The sequence below is a fragment of the Suncus etruscus genome, chromosome 10, assembly GCF_024139225.1.
Source record: "Suncus etruscus isolate mSunEtr1 chromosome 10, mSunEtr1.pri.cur, whole genome shotgun sequence".
NCBI classification, from domain to species: Eukaryota; Metazoa; Chordata; class Mammalia; order Eulipotyphla; family Soricidae; genus Suncus; species Suncus etruscus.
The window spans coordinates 8,083,915-8,107,241 of NC_064857.1; the positions used below are offsets into that span (position 1 = coordinate 8,083,915).

The following is a 23,327-nucleotide window of genomic DNA, read 5'->3' on the forward strand; positions in this document are numbered from 1 at the left end:
GATTGTGTTTAAGAAAAATAATTATTTTACTTTTACTTTTAAACATTTGAAAGATTATAATAAAAGTTTAACAAGGAATGAAAATATCTGTGTTCTAAGGATCTATGTAATATTTCATTATTTCATGTGTGATATTAATTCAAAGTATCATTTCTATACTTTGCCTGAAATAAGGGACACATTAAAAATCCTATTTAAGATTATAGTATTTAGGGGACGGATTGGTGGCATAAGCCATAAAGCGTCTCTGTCTTGCACACTATAGCCTAGGATGGGCTGTGGTTTGATCCCACTTTCCATATGTTCCCTCAAGCCAGGAGCAATTTCTGAGCTCATAGCCAGGATTAATCCCTGAGAGTCCCTGGGTGTGGCCCAAAGAACAAACAAACAAACAAAAGTTTTAGTATTTAATGATAATTTTGCTATTACTTCTTATTTATAGGAGAAAGGAAATGTTGAAATTAAAGAATCTATAGGTACTAGAGAGAAAAACTTGAATTTCAAAGAGAAAGGAAAGAGAAGAAAAAGATGAAATAGGGCAATGCAGAGACAAGAGATTTTGGCCCAGTCCTGATACAATTGATGAATTTTATTTCCTTAATATCACAGAGATGTGTACTGGGGACATAGATCAATGGCGAAATACTTGCTTTGCTTGTGAAAGGCCCTGAGTTTGATCCTATTACCACACACTCATAAATCCATTGAAAATATATTGTTGGAGGTACTTGTTTCAAAAGCCACTTTCAAAAACTATTTTAATATAATACATTTCAATGTTTAAAAATTTTTGTACTTTTACTCAGAAAGATCATTACACACACACTTTCTCTCTCTTTATATATGCATACATACATGTCTATACATACACACATATATATGTATAAAGGTAGACTGAAAAGAACATATGGGATGTTGGGAATCAGACTTGGTTTGGATGCTTTCAAGACAAATGTCCTAGCTGCTATATTATAGCAGCCTTTATTAATAATACTTTTAAAAACTCCATCCTTCTGGAGCCGGAGCGATAGCACAGTGATAGGGCATTTGCCTTGCACATGGCCGACCTGGGACAGACCCAGGTTTGATTCTCAGCATTTCATATTGTCTCCTGAACCTTCCAGGAGAGATTTCTGAATGCAGAGTCAGGAGTAACCCCTGAGCACCACTGGGTGTGACCCAAAAAACAAAACCAAAAGATAAAATACTCCATCCTTCTGTTTGGATATGAAAACTTCCTTTAAGGCTTACCGGTGAATAAGCGATCTCATTCATCTTTAGATAACACAGTATAAGATGAAATTTATCTTGAACACCTAAATCTAATATTTGCTTTGGGATTATAAGTACTAACTCATAAAGCAAGTTTATTTGATAATCCTTAGTAGAAACAGGGAAAGCAAAAAGACAAACATATTGGTTGCAGTGAAGTTCCAAAGTCAAACAGTGGGTGTGCTTTTAGCTAGCTTCAAAGTTTTCAAATAACCAATGAATTGTGTTTGTTCCTAAAAATAAGCTAAGAAAGATAAACTAGTAATGAAAGGACTGAGGCAAAAGAAAGAGGTGGAGGAAAGGAAAAGAATGACAATTTATATTGGTAAATGCCAGAAATGTAAGCTAAGAAATCACAATCTATATTATGCATCCTCTGACACAGAAGAGAAATAAATGTACTGCCAGTTAAAACAGACCCAAATAGCTTCCATTTCAGTTTTCATAAAAGCATGGAACAGACAGTTCTTCCTATTGAGACAGGACTTTTTATCTAAGTCAAAATACATATTCTCAAAAATAAATTTCATACTCTGAGGAGTTCAGAGTGTTTGAGATTGGAGATGATATCAGTTAAGAATGGTTTGAGAAATGTCAAAACTGCATTTCAGTCATCTTGGAGCTCTTATGAAAAGTACCTTTCTAATTTTATTTTGGACCTGATTTTCCTTTTTTAAAATATTAATGACATTATTCCCAATTAAGAAGTATGATCATATAGAATAAATTTCCTTTGGGGTGGCACATCCAGCAGTGCTCAGGACTCACATCACTCCTGGTAGACTTGGAGAACTCAAATATAAATTGGCTGTGTGCAAGGCAAGTGCCCTGTACTCTCCCTAAAACGCTTCGCCATTAAATGTATTTTTAAACGTTAGTGTTAGGGAAACAATTTTGTATTTAAGAAACCAAAACCAATAAGCTCTGTGGCTTGAGTAATGAGAGTAAGGCATTTGTTCTTTATGTGACCAGATTAGCTAGTTCTGGTTCAATCCCAGGAGCATACATGGTCCTCTGCACACTGACAATGATGTTACTTCTGAGCATAGAGCCTGAAATAGCACCACTAGATCTGGCCAAATAAATTTACACCATTGCCTTCCATGGGTGTTTGACTAGGAGAGCTTTACTGTCTGAATACAAGAAAAAATGTGATTTTAATGCTAATTTTGAGAAAATAGAAAGATTAAGTACTTGCTTTTGCCTCTATCTAAAAGAAATTAGTGTTTCTTAAATGCACTTAAATAACTTTTTTTTCTTTAAGGAGCAAAAGCCCTTACTTTTTGGGCTATATAAATATTGACTTAGTCAATATAATCATGTTATTTATTTATGTATGTTGGGTATTTGGGCCACACTCAACAGGAGATTCTGGAGATTGAACCAGAGTGGCCACATGCATGGCAAGTGACTTAAATCACTGAATTGCTTCTCCACCCTTCAATTATTACATTTTTATCAAATGGATTTTAATTGTGAGGTCCTATGTTAAAGGCCAGTTAGTCAAAAAGATATATTGCCCTTTATCCTTCCATACAACTACAAACAAGCAAAATACATCTACTCATACTGGTAATGAACAATTATCAGAGAGCTATTCTTCTCAGTTTTAGATATAAAATAAAAGATAGTTAACAAAAGGAGAACAAATGAAATAAAGATAAAGTGGTTAGATAAGTCCTTTCTAAGATACGTTATCAAAGGTGAGGCCTAAAATAATGGAGGCACACAACTAAAAAGTGTATTTAACCTGGGCAATTCATTCTCTCATGCCATAACTCAATCCTTTTTTAGTTCTATTAATAAGGTATCGGATCTATGCATATTCCATGCACTCATTCTATCTTCTGATAATCCCTCTCTTCAGTTGCTAAAACCTCAATTGGAATTGTTAGTAATCCTCCTGAATCATCTTTTTTCTACATTTTCACACTAACTCTTAAGATAGCCCTGATATAGTTGACTGTATGATTTTTCATATTTATGCTTACTATAGAGGCTGATTTATCTGCATGAACGATATAGGTCTAATTCCCTAGAATTAGCACCAATTTCTTGAAAGGTGTGTTCTCAGCACTTACTCACATCAATTCCTACAGTTCAACCTTACTGACTAGATTTACTTTCTTGAATGTCCTTTGTTTACTGACACAGGACAGTCACACATGATGTTCCTTATCTCTGGATCTCCTTGGCCCACCTTTAGTCATTTACTTAATCTCTAGTTTTTCAGGTATGATCTCCTCTAGTATGAATAGAGTCTTGCATTTCAGCACCACATTCTATGACAATTGTTTATTCACAACCTTTCTCACCACTACAGTAAGGACAGCTCTTTGTATCGTCAGAATGGAGCATAGCATCTGGAAGGTAGCAAATAACATATATAAGTGTATTATAAATGAATGTAATATTCACTATCAAGAAAATTAAATCCTAGTGAGAAAAGTCTTCAGAAAACAATAGAGAATAGGTATGCTTTTTAGAAAAATATCATTTTCGAGGGAGGGACTTCAGAGCATAAAAACCGGCTAACCTTTGCAAAAGCTGGCTCCCTGTGTGTGACACCAGGCGGGGAAAATCCGCGAAAGTACACCGGCCCAGTGGGGCTCAGCTGTGAAAGACTGTGAGTGTGACCTGTCTATGTCTGTCTACTGTCCTCTTGCGTGAAACTCTTGCGAGTGGGGCAAAAAGAGCCTCCAGAAACCTCGCTTGCCCAGACGCCATTTTCAGGGAGGGACTTCAGAGCATAAAAACCGGCTAACCTTTGCAAAAGCTGGCTCCCTGTGTGTGACACCAGGCGGGGAAAATCCGCGAAAGTACACCGGCCCAGTGGGGCTCAGCTGTGAAAGACTGTGAGTGTGACCTGTCTATGTCTGTCTACTGTCCTCTTGCGTGAAACTCTTGTGAGTGGGGCAAAAAGAGCCTCCAGAAACCTCGCTCGCCCAGACGCCATTTTCAGGGAGGGACTTCAGAGCATAAAAACCGGCTAACCTTTGCAAAAGCTGGCTCCCTGTGTGTGACACCAGGCGGGGAAAATCTGCGAAAGTACACCGGCCCAGTGGGGCTCAGCTGTGAAAGACTGTGAGTGTGACCTGTCTATGTCTGTCTACTGTCCTCTTGCATGAAACACTTGCGAGTGGGGCAAAAAGAGGCTCAGAGGAGCACGGCCGCTCCGCTTCGCTACGCGGCCGTGCACTCTTTCTAAGGAAAGAACTCCATTGCAACAAGAAGGAAAAATCACAATAAGAACGGCGCTATATCACAGAAGCAAACATTTCTCTCTGGACTGTCTTCTCTGTTGCATGCTCGGGCCTAAGATTTGACCCAGTGTGAGGCCTCATCCACGGAGGACTCCCCTCCCTTAGAGGCAAGTCAGCCCATCCAGAAAGGGAGGAGCCAGAGGAGTGTGCTGCCTACATCATATAGACAATGAATACCACCACAACACGTAGAAAAACCCACAATACAAGTGTGACAATGGGGAAACAACGCAGGCCAGCATCAGACATAGAGAATGAAGATGACAATTCTGAGGACCAGAAAATGACTGAACAACTAATCAACCTCTCAGATAAGGACTTTAGACTAGCAATATGGAAGGTGCTCAACAGACTCCAAGAAACCATGGATCGAGTTGAACAGAACACTAATAAGAACCAAGAAAATATGAAGGCAGAAATGACAAAACTCCAAACTGAAATAACATGTCAACTAACAGGACTGAAAAAGTCAGTAAACGAAGTGAATGACAAAATGGATAAGCTCTGGGACAGGGTATCAGAAGCTGAGAATAGACTTGGTGCTGTGGAAGATGAGATACATAACAAATCCATACAGCAGGAGAGATTGGAGAAAAAACTTAAAGCAAATGAGCAGACAATGGAAAAATTAGTCAAAGAATGGGAACAGACGAAAATAGAAGTCTATGATAAGATCAACAGAAACAACTTAAGAATCATTGGAGTCCCAGAGACCCAGGAAGAAAATTTCCAGGAAGAATCAATGGTCAAGATCATTATTAAAGAGAAACTTCCAGAGCTAAAGAATATATGTGATCAAATCCTGCATGCCCGAAGAGTACCAACCAAAAGAGACCCCAGAAAAACCACCCCAAGACACATCCTAGTCACAATGACAAATCCCACAGATAGAGACAGAATTCTGAAAACAGCAAGATCAAAAGGGGAAATCATGTTCAAGCAAGCTTCCCTGAGATTTACAGCAGACCTGTCACCAGAAACGCTCAATGCCAGAAAGCAGTGGTGGGATATTGTGACAAGACTGAATGAAATGAATGCTTCACCCAGAATACTATACCCAGCAAAACTCACTTTCCGGTTTGATGGAAGAATACATGGTTTCACAGACAAAAAACAGCTCAGAAACTTCACAGACACAAAACCAGTCTTAAGAGAAAAACTGAAAGACCTAATCTAAGACAAGACTACCCAAAAGACACACCAAATTTTGAAATAAAGATGGCGTTAAATCCCAGGACAATTCTTTCTCTCAACGTCAATGGACTAAATGCACCAGTTAAGAGACACAGAGTGGCTAAATGGATCAAAAAACTCAATCCAACCTTCTGCTGCCTACAAGAAATGCACCTGAATAGTCAGAACAAACATAGACTCAAAATAAAAGGCTGGAGAAAAGTTATCCAAGCAAACAACACCCATAAAAAAGCTGGAGTGGCCATACTAATATCAGATAATGCAAACTTTATACTCAGGAAGGTTGTAAGGGACAAAGACGGACATTTTATGTTAATCAAGGGGTACGTAGAGCAGGAAGAATTCACTCTCCTAAACATATATGCACCGAATGAGGGGCCAGCAAAATATTTAATACAACTGTTGACAAATCTGAAAAATAATATCAACAACAACACAATAATTGTGGGGGACCTTAACACGGCTTTGTCAACACTGGACAGGTCAACCAGACTGAAACCCAACAAGAATATACTAGACCTGAGGAGAGAAATGGAAGAAAGAGGCCTAGTGGATATATATAGGACACTCCATCCCCAGAAACCTGGATACACATTCTTCTCCAATGTACATGGGACATTCTCCAGGATAGACTACATGCTGGCACATAAAACATACCTCCATAAGATCAAGAGGATAGAAATTTTGCAGACTACCTTCGCTGACCACAAGGCTCTGAAATTATTTGTGAACTCCAAAGGGACTCAGAAGAAACACTTTAACACCTGGAAGTTAAACAGCCTCATGCTCAATAACCAGTGGGTCCGAGATGAAATCAAGGAGGAAATCAAAAGGTTCCTGGAAACAAATGACAATCAAGACACAAACTCTCAGAACTTATGGGACACAGCAAAAGCAGTACTGAGAGGAAAATTTATAGCTTTGCAAGCACACATCAGGAAGGAAGAAGGAGCTTACCTGAGTAGCTTAATGACACAGCTAATAGAACTAGAAAATGCTCAACAAAAGGACCCAAGAATAGGAAGACAGAAGGAAATAACAAAGCTGAGAGCAGAAATCAACGAAGTGGAAACTCAAAAAACAATCCGAAAGATCAACGAAAGCAGAAGTTGGTTCTTTGAAAAAATAAACAAGATTGATAGACCACTGGCAAACCTAACAAAGAAAGAGAGAGAGAGAAACTTGATAACTCGTATCAGGAATGAAAAAGGAGAGATCACTACTGATATGACAGAGATTCAAAGGGTAATCAGAAACTACTTTGAAAAACTCTACGCCACTAAAAATGAGAACCTGGAAGAAATGGATAAATTCTTGGACTCTTATAATCTTCCACGGTTGAAGGAAGAGGATGTAGCATATCTAAACACCCCCATCACCATTGATGAAATTAAAACAGTAATCAAATGTCTGCCGAAAAACAAAAGCCCAGGTCCAGATGGATTCACTAATGAATTCTATCAAACTTTCCAAGAGGAACTACTGCCAATCTTGGCAAGACTCTTTCATGAAATTGAACAAACAGAAACACTTCCAAATAGCTTTTATGAAGCCAACATCACCTTGATACCTAAACCAGACAGAGACGCTACCAAAAAAGAAAATTACAGACCAATATCACTGATGAATGCAGATGCAAAGATCCTCAACAAAATCCTGGCAAATAGGATTCAATGCCTCGTTAAGAAGATCATCCACTACGATCAAGTAGGTTTCATCCCAGGAATGCAAGGCTGGTTTAACATCCGTAAATCTATCAACATAATACACAACATCAATAACAAGAAAAATAAAAACCACATGATCATATCAATAGATGCAGAGAAAGCATTTGATAAGGTCCAACACCCATTCTTGATCAAAACTCTCAGCAAGATGGGAATGGAGGGAACCTTTCTCAATATAGTGAAGGCCATCTACCACAAGCCAGTGGCAAATATTATCCTCAATGGAGAAAAACTGAAAGCCTTCCCTCTAAATTCTGGCACAAGACAAGGCTGTCCTCTCTCACCACTCCTATTCAACATAGCACTGGAAGTACTTGCTATAGCGATTAGGCAAGAAAAGGATATCAAGGGAATCCAGATAGGAAAGGAAGAAGTCAAGCTCTCACTATTTGCAGATGACATGATACTCTACTTAGAAAACCCTAAAGACTCTATCAAAAAGCTTCTAGAAACAATAGACTCATATAGCAAGGTGGCAAAATTAACACACATAAAAAATTAACACACATAAATCAATGGCCTTTCTATATACCAATAGTAATAAGGATGAAATGGACATTAAGAAAACAACCCCATTCACAATAGTACCACACAAACTCAAATATCTTGGAATCAACTTGACTAAATATGTGAAGGACCTATACAAAGAAAACTATAAAACTCTGCTCCAAGAAATAAGAGAGGACACACGGAAATGGAAACACATACCCTGCTCATGGATTGGCAGGATTAACATCATCAAAATGTCAATACTCCCCAAGGCATTATACAGATTTAATGCCATCCCTCTAAAGATACCCATGACATTCTTCAAAGAAGTGGATCAGACACTTTTGAAATTCATTTGGAACAATAAACACCCTCGAATAGCTAAAGCAATCATTGGGAAAAAGAATATGGGAGGAATTACTTTTCCCAACTTTAAACTGTACTACAAAGCAACAGTTATCAAAACAGCATGGTATTGGAATAAGGATAGGTCCTCAGATCAGTGGAATAGGCTTGAATACTCAGAAAATGTTCCCCAGAGATACAACCATCTAATTTTTGATAAAGGAGCAGGAAATCCTAAATGGAGCAGGGAAAGCCTCTTCAACAAGTGGTGTTGGCACAATTGGATAGCCACTTGCAAAAAATTAAACTTAGACCCCCAGCTAACATCATGTACAAAGGTAAAATCCAAATGGATTAAAGACCTCGATATCAGCCCCAAAACCATAAGATATATAGAACAGCACATAGGCAAAACACTCCAGGACATTACAGGCATCTTCAAGGAGGAAACTGCACTCTCCAAGCAAGTGAAAGCAGAGATTAACAGATGGGAATATATTAAGCTGAGAAGCTTCTGCACCTCAAAGGAAATAGTGCCCAGGATACAAGAGCCACCCACTGAGTGGGAGAAACTATTCACCCAATACCCATCAGATAAGGGGCTAATCTCCAAAATATACAAGGCACTGACAGAACTTTACAAGAAATAAACATCTAACCCCATCAAAAAATGGGGAGAAGAAATGAACAGACACTTTGACAAAGAAGAAATACGCATGGCCAAAAGACACATGAAAAAATGTTCCACATCACTAATCATCAGGGAGATGCAAATCAAAACAACGATGAGATACCACCTCACACCCCAGAGAATGGCACACATCACAAAGAATGAGAATAAACAGTGTTGGCGGGGATGTGGAGAGAAAGGAACTCTTATCCACTGCTGGTGGGAATGCTGTCTAGTTCAACCCTTATGGAAAGCGATATGGAGATTCCTCCAAAAACTGGAAATAGAGCTCCCATACGATCCAGCTATACCACTCCTAGGAATATACCCTAGGAACACAAAAATACAATACAAAAACCCCTTCCTTACACCTATATTCATTGCAGCTCTATTTACCATAGCAAGACTCTGGAAACAACCAAGATGCCCTTCAACAGACGAATGGCTAAAGAAACTGTGGTACATATACACAATGGAATATTATGCAGCTGTCAGGAGAGATGAAGTCATGAAATTTTCCTATACATGGATGTACATGGAATCTATTATGCTGAGTGAAATAAGTCAGAGAGAGAGAGAAAAATGCAGAATGGTCTCACTCATCTATGGGTTTTAAGAAAAATGAAAGACACCCTTGTAATAATAATTTTCAGACACAAAAGAGAAAAGAGCTGGAAGTTCCAGCTCACCTCAGGAAGCTCACCACAAAGAGTGATGAGTTTAGTTAGAGAAATAACTACATTTTGAACTGTCCTAATATTGAGAATGTATGAGGGAAATGTAGAGCCTGTTTAGGGTACAGGCGGGGGTTGGGTGGGGAGGAGGGAGATTTGGGACTTGGGTGATGGGAATGTTGCACTGGTGATGGGTGGTGTTCCTTTTATGACTGAAACCCAAACACAATCATGTATGTAATCAAGGTGTTTAAATAAAAAAAAAAAGAAAAATATCATTTTCAGAAATTTTACAGAAAAGAAACACTTCCTTACTTTTTTGGTTTTGCCCATTGCTTTCAGGATAGAAAGATTCAGGTCTTCAAGTGCTGCTAACACATTTTCATACTCTCCCAGGTGCTGAGAAAAGTATTCTAAAAAGAAAAAATATTAAAATCATTTCATATTCCCACTTAGGCAGTCATAAAACAACCAAAAACCTCAAATATGTATTTCATAAGTAAGTAAGATGAATAAAACTGGGAGATTCTCAAGTGAGACTAACATATCAACATCCCCATTTTGTTAAAATATAAAAATAAATATAAATATTTTAATAAAATGGGGATGTTAATATGCTAGTTACTATTATTCTTGAAGAAAGTTTGGAACAATAAAAAGAAAAATATAAATCTGGATCTACAGACCTTAGTTTCTATTAAAATGAAATTGCTCTCAATGATACGTTACTAATGCCCTAGGTTGGAGCTTAAGCTGTGAGTAGAAGTGTAAGCATTATTTTCAGCTGGTGAAGCTTAGTATCAGTCAAACTACTTTATAAAATGCTACCTAGGGGATGAATGTCAGGCATGTAGGACTCCAAATGAGGAAAAGTCAGATGAGAGAAACAGGACATTTAATACATTTAATACAAAAAGGAGGAAATAATTCCCCCTGGCTTGATCAAAGGGAAGCGCTGTTTATTCACTGCATCACTGAGCATGCATTTGTTTAATGATTTCTGTGAGTCATATTCTAAAATAGGAGCATTGACTACAAAGAGAAAAAGACAGAGTCTCTAATTTAATTCTTAAATGGACGTAATGTGGGCCTAAAGTATTGCCAATGCTTATATATGCGAGGGGCACAGTATTACTTCATTGTGCCAACCACCAAAATGTCAATATACTGCCATCACAGACCCTGGACTATTTCAGCCTAATCCCTCCCAACATATGTCCTACCTCAGTAACATTAATCCCTGGCCAGAGTGTAAGGGTTGTGTTCATTACACATAGTCTATATTTTTATGAGTTTCTTCTCTATATACCATATATGTATAAAACTACCTGGTTTTTGTCATTCTCCTTCTGACATACTTCACTTAATATGGCCCTTTAAAGTCACATCCATTTTATAGCAAAGAGCTAACTGAATTTAATCTTTTCCTCTTGTTGAGTAGTATCCATTATGAATATACATTAATATTTTTATACACCTACATGTTGTTGGGCACTAAGTTTTTTTTAAACATTCATGTATATTATAGTGCTGCATGAACATGGTTGTGCATTTATCTATTCAAAATGGCATTTTTGTGTTTCTTGAGTAGATACATAGGAGTTGAATTTCTGCTTATACAGTATACCTATTTTTAATTTATTGATAAATTCCGTGTTTTCCAGTGAACACAGTGAAGCGGTTGACATTCTCACCTACCATAGTGAGATATTTTTCAACTAGTACTGCAGAAATAAATGATTGTAATAAATCCACTGGAAGATTCATAGATGGCTAACTGAAATCATAGAGGCAAGCAACATATTGTCATGCTTTCAGATTTATGTGTAGTTTAATGAAGTTATGATACAAAGGGTAAAACTGGGAATTTGAGAAGAGACAGCAGGAAAGTTAAATGCTAAAATTAGTCATTAGAGAGGAGGTTAGAAGTGTTGGAAGTAGTTTTCTGTTGCTCTAAATTTTGTCATGAAGTCAAAGTCAGTATTCTTGACCATCTGTACCAGAGTCCTCTGGAAAAGGTTCTGAAGTCTCTTTGCTCAAATTGTGATCTGTGGACTAGCCACATTAGCATCACCTGTAGACTAGTTAAGATGCAGTATGTCAAGCCCAAGACCTGCTTACTGAGTCAGACCTGCATTTTTAATTACATCTTTATTTATCATTGAAGCATTATGTGAATCGAATATCATCAGAACCTACAATCATTTTGTAATACACAGCAGGTAACTGCTTTTGACTGAAGTCCTGCATCTATAATAGCTGGCAATTAGGAAAAAATCATACACATAAAGAATAAAAGTCCATATTGTCCTGAAAATACTTGCAATTTATATGAAGTTTGGTTTGTTTTTTACTAAGTTGAAATTGGAATTTTCATAAATTCACAGATTAGCTGTAGGCCTATTTATGTTTGAGACAGACACTTCTAGAGAATTTCTTAAAAATAAAAACTAAGAGACTTTTTACCAAATCATAATTTTTGAACTGACCCCAAACATCATTATTTTTAGGAGATTTTGATGCAGATTAAATCTGAGAAACATTGTGGACAGCAGGGAATCAGGGGACAATTTTAGAAGACTGTTTCTCCCTCAGGTTTTCCTATTTAAAAGATGATCTTGAGTATACAGTGGGAGATTTGTGGAAGAAAGGTGACAACAATAGGAAAGATAACAGTAGTATCAATTGCCATATAGGATTTCATCACAGACAAGGATTATAACAAAGGTAGGAGAAAGAAGTGGGTAGGAGCTGAATTTTAGAAATATACCTCTAAATCCCAAGTTGTTGCCAACACAATGGTGTTGAAGTGGCTGAGCTTGGACGAATGTTTTATTCTTGTTATTATGACTCATGCTACTCATTTGACTCACGATGTGATGTTAAGTGTGGGCTGGGCAAATGTGTTTTATCCATAAGTAATAAAATTAGAAAGAAGGATTCAGAACAAATAGTGGTACTTTAAAACTCTCTCCCAAAGACTGGAAAGATAAAAGCACCTGATTTACCTGTGGCCTACCCAAGTTTGATCCCTGGCACTGCATCTGATGCCATGAGCACCAACAGTCACTGGTGTGGTCCCTAAATCCAAAATCAAAACCAACCACACACCCAACCAAAAATCATGTCTATTTGACACTAAAATATTTTCTTGAAGAAAATATGTTCTTTCTTGATTCTAAAAGAAAATTTCACAGAATCTCCTTTGCCAGCTGTCAGGAATGAGTCCATTTTAACTCCTACCATTTAAGTTTTTATTTATTTTGCATATTATTATATCCCTGTCTTAGACCAAGAGAGCCCACAGTTTCCCAGGCCATAAAGTGAAACACCTTGGACCTTAACTTATTTATGAGAAAACTGGATGTCAAGAGAGGGTAACAAAGATATGATTAGAATAAATACCAGAAGGTCCCTCAATAAGAAATAAAGTCCTGTGGAATACAATAGCTTTACTAACCAACTGAAAACAGAGGATGCTATACCTCTTCTGTCTTATTATGACAAAATAAGGAGGGTGCAAACTGGCAGAACACCTTTGGGGAACAAATTGGAATGTTTGTGTCTTTGTATCAGTCCCATAAGCATGATTATAAACAAAATAAATTTTGTGAACAGGAGCACAAGGGCATATATTAGTCACTACACTGGTTCTCTCTTTAATGAGAGTCCTTTTTCTCATCCCTTACTCCCAATAAACTTTCCTGGCCATTACAAATGTCAATTCTGGGGAAACTATTATGTTATTTTTAATTGAAAACACTAATAACTGCATATTATCTATATGTGAACTTCATGGGTAAGCACAAAATAGAATTGCATCACACCTCTGGAAATGTATGAGACTCAAACAACATCAATTTAAGTGAAAAAACTTTGAAATATTTTAAAAATATTTTAGATACCAGTTAGAATAAAAGAATAAAAACAGATTTATTGAAAGAGGGTTTAGAAGCAGATATTAGATGAAAAGAAAATGATCTCTTCATGAATATTCAATATATCTGTTCCAATAAAACATTAAATCAAGGCCAGCTTTGCCTGTCCCTGCTAAATTATCAATGACACATAACTAAATTACAGTTTTTGTTTTGTTTTGTTTTCTAGTCTGCATCTCATTCCTTCAAGATGTTGAGTTCTCAAAGTTGGCCTTAGAAGACAAAACCAGAACATTCACTTCTGTCAAGAAAATGTACTGGAAATGGATCTTATCACCAAGCCTTCTCACCGTTTAGATGAGTCGTGTCCCAAGATATATGTACTAGACAGAAAAGAAAGAGAGAGTAAGTAGAAAGATAAAAGGAAGGAGGACCAAGCTAGGTGTTAGGGTCCAAAGCAGTAGGAGAAAGAGAGGCGACAAAACAAGGCAGGAGCCAAAGTTCTGTAAATAGTTTTTCCAGAAATACAGAAGTGACCCCTCCAGCAGGAGACTGCTCACCCCAGGCAAGCACTTTAGACTGAGTCTTTATATAACCCCCAGAACAACTGGCATCCTGTAGCAGTTACAAGGGGCGGGGTGTTTGGTAATTGCCTGATATTCCCTTAAAGGGACAGTATTCACTAGGGAAGAATGAATGGAAGGAGTGAAAGGGAAGGTACTGAATAGAAGTATCTGCTGACAATCTAATAATATGGGTTATTGAAAAGGAATACAGTTCAGCTTTACTCAAAATATTTTAAATTTTTTTATTTTACCTATGTCCCTGGTATCTTTGATTCTATCAGCCTAAAGTAGAAGTTGAAACTGAGTTTCCAGCACTTACAGGTTGATACAGCCTCTAGCACAGCCTAAGTGAAGGCAATGCAATCTCTCCGCTCCTCCCAAGGGTGACAGAGAGCGTTTCAGGCAGCTACAGAGATGAATATTGCATAACAATCTAGTAAGATTCTTTTTTAATGGATATTATCAGTACCTCAGAACTTTTATAGATCTTATTTACAGACTTTATCTTACTGTTAAAATTTGGTAGGCCATGAGGTTAAAAATGAGACTACTGAATATATTTAATCTTGCACATGAAGCTTTATTGCCAATTTGCTTACAGAGCAAGTGCTCTAGCTACATGAACTTGCATTGCAATCAGTCTCCATCCATCTATAAATATCTCAAAATACTGAGCTGCCAAGTTCATGATGTGCAAAAGAACTCAGTAAAAAATGAGTAAGGTTAAAAAAAATAACAGTTATAACTGAGTAGAGTCAAGAAGGTAATAACGTTGTGTTGGTATTTAAGTCACAGTTAATCAGCTTCTATGACAGAATTTGAAGAATTATATAGTTAAATTGAGTTATATATGCTAATAGGAATAAAAGCCTATATTTAACAAGACCTTCAAAAACTTATAAATGGAGGCTGAGTGATAGTACAGTTGAAAAGGTGTTTGGGGGCCAAAGTGATATCACAGTGGTAGGGCATTTGCCTTGCAAGTAGCTGACAGGGATGGACCTGGGTTTGATTCCTGACTTCCCATATAATACTCTGAGCCAAGAGTAATTTCTGAGTGCAGACCCTGACTGTCACCGGATGTGGCCCAATAAAACCCAAATAACCCCCAAAATAATAATAATAAAAGGTGTTTGTTTTGCACACAGGTGACTCATTTGATCCCCAAGATTTTATATAGACCCTTAGCCCACACTGATCAGGTTTCAATCTTTAGTACACCATGTAGTCCTCTGTTTTCATTAGGTATGATCTCTACACACAGATCCAAGAGAAAACAAGTGAGTGTTGATCAAAATCCCCCAAAAGTATGTAAAAAGGGAGGCTGGAGAGATAGTATTGTAGATAGGATACTTTACTTGCATGCAATTGACCTGAGTTTGATCCCTAGTACCACATGTGATTCCTGAATGAGCCAGGAGTAAGCTCAGAGCACCATAGGGTGTAGCTTTCCTACAAAAAATACAAAACAAAACAAAAGCAGGTGAAAAGACTAAAAGACTTTGACACATCTGGTACTGTCCATGGGTGCGCCTGTCAGAAGAACCAAAACTTTTGAATAATTAATCTTTTAGGGATTGGCCATACTCCACAAAACTATAGAAGTGACATCAATGAGTTTCCTTCCATGCAGTTGGGTTCTGGAAAATGGGAGAAAACCTAAAGCTCATTAAAAGGAATTTGAGTGAATCGATTAAAATAGATGGGACATCTGTGAACTTATACTATTATAAAGCACGAAGAAACTGTATTATGGATGAAGAGGAGGGTGAGGAAAGAGTGATAGGTAATCAAGTTCACTTAATTGGTCCTTTCAAATCATCCACCACCAAAGATATAGCCAGTCAACATAGATAATGAGATGGCTGGAGGTGGGAAAACAGAAGATATAGAAGGTAGCCCCCAACCAGGTAACTTCCTCTTTGGTACCTCACCTGTGCCCAGGCAGATAGATGCCCAGAAAAATAGAAGTTCTTACTCACTTGGCCTGAGAGCAAAGAAATAGGGCATTGCTGGGCTACAAGCATTAAATAATCACACTGAGAACTACCATAACAGTGTCAATGAGTGAGGGAAGTAGTAAGCTTGTCTAAAACACAGGAGGGTGGTTGGGAGGAGGAGGGTGATGGGGAGCACTGATGATAGGAATGTGGCACTGGTAAAGGAGGGTGTTCTATTTATCACTAAAACTCAACTACAATCATGTTTGTAATCATGGTGTTTAAACAAAGATATTAAATAAATAAATAAATAAATAAATAAATAAATAAATAAATAAATAAATAAATAAATAAATGTAACCTGGAAATTTCCAGTGGCAAATCCCAGAGCAGCAAGCCCCAAAAAGGAATGCAGGTAAGAGGGTACCAGGCACAGATCTCAGACTCAGAAAATATACACTAGATTGAGTACATAGGGCCAGGTTTGGATATACTAGAGGCAGGTAGACAATGAGGAGCAAAACTAAGTCTCACAAACCAGTGACCGTGAAGGGACAGAACCAGTGATGTCCAAGCTGGGCCAAAAGAGTGGTTTAGACTTTGAGGGTGGATCTAGAAACATCAACTGAAGCTTACAATTTTTTTTAAATATCTAGAGTTCAGTGTGTAAATCTTTCATACATTACTCAAGGAAATATTCAGGCATTAGCCCATTTTTTTATGCTGACAATAGTGTACAGAGCTCAATTGTGTGAACTCAAAGTTGGAAACAGCTGTATGCATAAATTACTGTCAACTGAGACTGGGAAGGAAGGAAGGAAGGAAGGAAGGAAGGAAGGAAGGAAGGAAGGAAGGAAGGAAGGAAGGAAGGAAGGAAGGAAGGAAGGAAGGAAGGAAGGAAGGAAGGAAGGAAGGAAGGAAGGAGGAGGGTGGGAGGAGGGAGAGAGGAAGGGAGGAAGCAAGGAAGGAAGAAAGGAAGGGAGGAAGGAAGGGAGAGAGGAAGGGAGAGAGGAAGGGAGGGAGTGAGGAAGGGAGAAGAAGAAAGGGAGGGAGGTAGGAAGGAAGGAAGGGAGGAAGGGAGGAAGAAAAGAAGAAAGGAAGGGAGGAAAGATGGAAAGAAGGAAGGTAGGGAGGTAGGAAGGAAGGGTGGAAGGAAGGAAGGAAGGCCAATCTCTAGGCCAGTAGTAGCAGATATTAGGAGGGAAGATGTAACTAAGACTGACATTTTATCCTATACATCTATGTAATTTCACATTGTTAAATTAATTATTTATTCTTTTCATGATTGAAATGAAAGCCTTTCTTTTAAATGCATGCTTTGTCTTAGTGCATTTTGAATACTAAGTCCATAGTGTTAACAAAATAAGTAAGAACAGTAAAAGGTGTTGGATCTTTAAACCCTTTTAATTGGCTCCTAAGAAAAAGCACATTAAATCAGGTTTTCATGGCAATCTAATGCTGTTCTGTCACAGAGGAGGGGCAATTCTTGCAGGATATATGCGACTTGACACATTTCTCTTTTGCTAGCACTGAAGCATTTGGTTTTGATTAGATTCCAACTTAAATATTTACTTTATAGTCACAAAATAATGAGAAAATTAAACTTCACTTTGGAAACTTAAATCCTATTCTTGAACAGAGAGGAGGAGGATCATAACACATGATTGGAAGTACAATATCTGTGTTTAAAAATAGGAAAAATTTTATTGGATTATACTAGTACCCAACTAAAATAGTCTGAGAGAGAATTAACTGAGCTTTTTCAATAAGTAACATGGTAGTTTCCTAACCTCGTTTCATAATTACAGAAGACACAAACTTAAAACATGTTTCGAGAATTGGGTTTAAATATATAAGAAGCAGAAGAAATAAACAGAGGGACCGGAGTGATAGCATAGTGGTAGGGTGTTTGCCTTACATGTGGCTGACCCAGATGGACCTGGGTTTGATCCCTGACATCTCATATGGTCCCCAGAGCCAGAAACGATTTCTGAGCACAGAGCCATGAGTAACGCTTGAGCATCACCTGGTGTGGCCCAAAAACCAAGAGAAAAAAAGAAATAAAAAGAGAGTGGGTACATTATTGGGGGGTATGCCTTGTATTGCTCAGGACGTATTCCTGGATCATTGCTCATGGAGTTATTAGAACTTTTGGAGTTATTAGAACCAGGGCAGTTCCCATTCCAGGCACATGTCTCACCTCCTGTACTATCCCTCAAGCCTCAGGTATATATTAACTTTTACTGATAATAGACAAGTACTAAATGTTTGTACATATAACTTTGCATTCCCATGGTCTTGCCTTGCAGGACAGAGTGCATGATAAACAAAATTATCAATGTGATTTAAGAAATGATGACTTTAAAACATCTGAGGCAAACGAGCTTCCCAATCTTGTGACACTATGAACATTATCTTCTCCTTTCTCTATGTTATCTCTCTGCTGGCAGGGACTTGATTATATGGACAAGAGTGGGCCATAATCTTTATAGTCAGGGCTATTCATAACAAAGTTTAATGTTTATGGGTCTTCATGTGCCCATTAGCCCAGTTGGCACAGTATCACCCATGTGTCATGCTCTGTTATCTCTTAGAGCCTGTTAGTATTTTCCTCATTTGTTTTGAACCTGCTAGTGCTTTCTATAAACAAAAGCATGACTGAATTTGGCATCATAATAACTTAATTATGAATAATATACCTGCTTTTCAACTAGGTATTTCTCAGTGAACAGGATATAGATATACTGCCATAACATAGAACAGTTTGACATTATCATTAAAAATATGTGCTTAGTGGCTATCATATTCATTTTGTTAAGTTACTCTCTTGCATATCTGTATTCTAATATTTTGTCCTAGCATGATATTTAATGATATATACAGATCTACCACCAAGAATATCACAGGTCATTTTTTATGTTGATGAAGTTTAAATGCATAAGAATAATATGATGGGCCCGGAGAGATAGCACAGTGGTGTTTGCCTTGCAAGCAGCCGATGCAGGACCAAAGGTGGTTGGTTCGAATCCCGGTGTCCCACATGGTCCCCCGTGCCTGCCAGGAGCTATTTCTGAGCAGACAGCCAGGAGTAACCCCTGAGCACCTCTGGGTGTGACCCAAAAACCAAAAACCAAAAAAAAAAAAAAAAAAAAAAAAAAAAAAAAAAAAAAAGAATAATATGATGTTTAAAAATTACCCCCTCTTCAGTTAAGAGTTTTCAGAGAAATGCATCTCAGGTCACAAATATTACTAAGTAGCCTAGAATATAAGATCAAATTTAGGTAAATATTTCTATAGATTTATGTTAAAATAGAAAACTAAAAGCTTTTAATTTTTTTTTTGTTTTTTTGTTTTTGTTTTTGTTTTTGGGACACACCCGGTGACACTCAGGGGCTACTCCTGGCTACGCAGGGGCTCAGAAATGGCCTCTGGCTTCGGGGACCATATGGGATGACAGGGAATAGAACTACGGTCCTTCCTAGGCTAGCATGCACAAGGCTTACCACTTGTGCTACCGCTCCTGCCTCTAAAAGCTTTTAGTTTTAAGAGAAAGCCTGTAGTTATTTGAAGATGAATAATTTCGTAGTGTCCCAAACATTTTTCCCGAAAACAATGAAAGGTCTTTATATATTGAAATTTTAAAATTTAAACATTTCTCACTTCTCACTAAGTCAGTTATTTTCTAACTGAATTTTTTTTTTTTTTTTTGGCTTTTGGGCCACACCCGTTTGATGCTCAGGGGTTACTCCTGGCTATGGGCTCAGAAATCGCCCCTGGCTTGGGAGGGGGCATATGGGTCGCAGGGGGATCGAACTGCTAGCGCTTGCAAGGCAGACACCTTACCTCTAGCGCCACCTTCCTGGCCCCCTAAGTGAATTTTTCAATTCATTCATTCCAGAATGAATCAAGTAAGTGTGATACAAAGTTATTTGCACATGCAAAATGATAACAAAATTATTGTACAGTATATTAGAAGATAATAACAACATTATCTTAAATGACATACTCAACTATATTTATACATATTCAAAATGATGAAATTTTTTTCTTTGAAAACTAATCATATCAATAATTTTTTTCCCATGAAAAAGACTTAAGTCTTTCCATCAGTGAAATATGTACTTGAACTAAACTCATGGAATAAAGATAAATTCCTTATGCTCTCAAATTTCTCAAATTTTATTTTACTCCAGAACTCCTAGCATAAAACATTCACTTCAAGACATGTAGAAATATATACCATTGTTCTCTTTTTTATTTTAAAGTGAGTAATAGATTCATTTGGTTGTAGAATAAAAACTTACCGCAGAGCTCTTCTGTGTCAAGATTGCTGAAAGATAAAATTAAAAAATATTATAACTTAAGTAGGCTTTTAACATTTTACAATATTTAATTAAGCTTAATAGTTTCCCAAATTCATGTATTTATGTTAATAGATCATACATAGTTGGGAAAGTATTTTTTATAAATGTTACAGTACTATACAGTCAATTATATGTTATAAATAGTAACTATATTAGATTCTATCTTTGAGCAGGTAATTTCTGTATTTGTGTTTCTCCCTGTATCATGGTGGGAACAAAGTGCATAGCAGTGAAGAATGATAATTCTTCCATTTATCTTCAGTGTCACTGAATACTTCCTAACTCTCTGCTTCATCCCCAAGTCCCAAGATGAGGGTGATGATTTGTTTTATGGCAGTACTATAGTATTTTAATGTGTTATTCTATATGCTAAATGAATACCTTGCCAAATGAATAGTATAAATGTTGGCGTTATACAGCAAATAGGGTATTTATTTGCCTTGCATAAAGATGATCTGGGTTCAATCCTGGCATTCTATATGGTTTTCAAACCACTACCAAAAGTGATTCCTGAGTGAAGACTTAGGAGTTAGCTAGGTGTGTCCACAAATAAAAACAAATTTAAAAAGAAAAAAGATTAATGGACTGAAAGGAAACAGAGACTATGATTCCAAATGTGGTAGAACTGCTATTTCCATACTCAGTTTAGTCTTTGAAATAAATTTGATTCAATGCATATTTCAAATGATTTCCAATTAAAAGTTACACTTCTCTGTATTTACTTCTGTACAATGAGCTTCTAATACTCTAGTATCATATTTGTGATCTAGATAAAATATAAACAGCTATAATTTTTTTTGTTAGAAAGGTAATATTTGGGGGCCGGAGAGATAGCACGGAGGTAAGCCGTTTGCCTTTCATGCAGAAGGTCATTGGTTCGAATCCGGCATCCATCTGGTCCCCCGTGCCTGCCAGGAGCGATTTCTGAGCATAGAGCCAGGAGGAACCCCTGAGCACTGCCGGGTGTGACCCAAAAACCAAAAACAAACAAACAAACAAACAAAAACACGTAATGTTTGTGACCAAGGAAGAGATAATATAGGAATGCAGAATGCTCCATTCAGTTCCAGGCAAATGCATCAATAAAATTCATTGATAATAAAGTAGAAAAAAAAATCACCATATAAGCAAAGCTTAAATGAGAACATCATAAAATCCAGCAGTCATTCCTAATGATTGCTATTGCCGTTTTGGGGCCACAGTTGGCAGTGCTCAGGGATTACTACTCGCTCTATATTTAGGGGTCACTTCTGGTAATATTACAGTGACCAAATTTAGTTGTTGGAGATCAAACTTGGGATAGCTGTGCATAAGGCAAATGCCTTAAACTGGGGGGCCGGGAAAGTGGCACTAGAGGTAAGGTGTCTGCCTTTCAAGCGCTAGCGTAGGATGGACCGCGGTGTGATCCCAGGCATCCCATATGGTCCCCCCAAGCCAGGGGCAATTTCTGAGCTCATAGCCAGGAGTAACCCCTGAGCATCAAATGGGTGTGGCCCAAAACAAAAACAAAAAACAAAAATGCCTTAAACTGTTGTACTATTTCATTAACTCCCATTTCTAATATTTAAAAAAATTCAGCAATGGCTATTGAAGTAAACCTCTTAAACATTATTTAAAAAGAGACAAAAATCAATTGCAAATACTGATGAACTAAAAATCTTTGTATGTATAAAGGCTGTCACAAGTCAAACTCAATGCAAATAAAACGTGGTCTCACTTGCCTAAAGGTTCAGTCAGTATCGCTGGAGAAATGGATACTGATCTCAGCATTCCAAACACTGAATATTTTCGCAAAATCCATCACCAACTTTGCAACATAATTTTAAACTCAGCATTTTATCCTAAGACAAATATTTTATCTTGGATAAATGATAGCTCTGTACTTACACAAATCTTTCATAAAAGCAATACTTGCCATCAAATGGAATACGTAAAACCATTTGCAGTAAGTTTTGTATGAATTCCTCTTTATCATCATCACTATACATATTCAGTCTTATATGTCAGTCATGAAATATTTAATTGTTTTAGATAAATTAGGTTGCAAAAGAATCTAAGGTAAATATATCATATTTCTAGTTTCTTATAGTGCAATTTATCTTAGAGATAAATTAATGTATAAAATTAAATTCAATATGAATGTTGCTATAAGAAAGAAAATAACAGATAAAATATCAAGACAAAAAATCAGAGGTTATATACAGATATAGAAAGCAAAGAAAAATAAATTTGGGGCCTGAGCAATAGCACAACGTTGCACACAGGTCGCACCTTGATTCCATCCCCAGGCGTCCCATGTGCTCCCCCAAGCCAGGAGTGATTTCTGAGCACATAGCCAGGAGTAACAACTGAGCTTCACTGAATGTGGCCCCAAAACCAAAAAAGAAATAAAAGAAAAGAAATTTAACTATTTGCAACCAATACAAATTTAAATTGTAAAAGTGTTATTAAATTTCAGATAATGCTTTTTAGATAAATTAGGTTATCAGTAAAGAAATGGATCAAGAAATTGTGGTAAGTATACAAAATGGAATACTATGCAACTAAAAGAAAATAGGAAACCATGCACTTTATAGCAACATGGATGGAACTGGAGGGTATCATATTAAGTGAAATAAGTCAAACATAAAAGAATTAATCCAAAATTATTTCAAACATGTTTAGATATTAGAGTGTTGGGTCACACCTTATTTTATTTCAATACAAAGAATTCTGCCCTGATTCCCTCTTCACCCAAGACTTTTGAAATGTAAAATAGCAACTAGAGTGAATTCACTCCAGATAAATTTCTTGTCTGTTGCAGGACCCTCCTCCAGCCTGGGGGTGGATTGATTGGCAATAAAAGCGGTTGGTTTGGTGAGTTCTGCACCATGAGTTTGGAAGCCTTCCAGTCCTACATTTTTCACCCTATGCCTATCTTGGATTATTAATTTTTCATGGCTACT

The 23,327-nt window shown here is 37.2% G+C and overlaps 1 protein-coding gene across 1 annotated transcript in view; it reads right to left on the reverse strand.

The window, feature by feature from the left end:
- The window catches only part of NECAB1 (N-terminal EF-hand calcium binding protein 1), a 186,159-nt gene that overhangs the window by 115,292 nt on the left and 47,540 nt on the right, over nt 1-23,327 (reverse strand). The window contains exons 3-4 of the mRNA XM_049782416.1: nt 20,323-20,348; nt 9,950-10,047 (exon numbers count right to left, since the gene is read on the reverse strand). Of these exons, the coding sequence (XP_049638373.1) occupies nt 9,950-10,047; nt 20,323-20,348 (124 nt within the window). The remainder of the gene's footprint in view (nt 1-9,949; nt 10,048-20,322; nt 20,349-23,327) is intronic.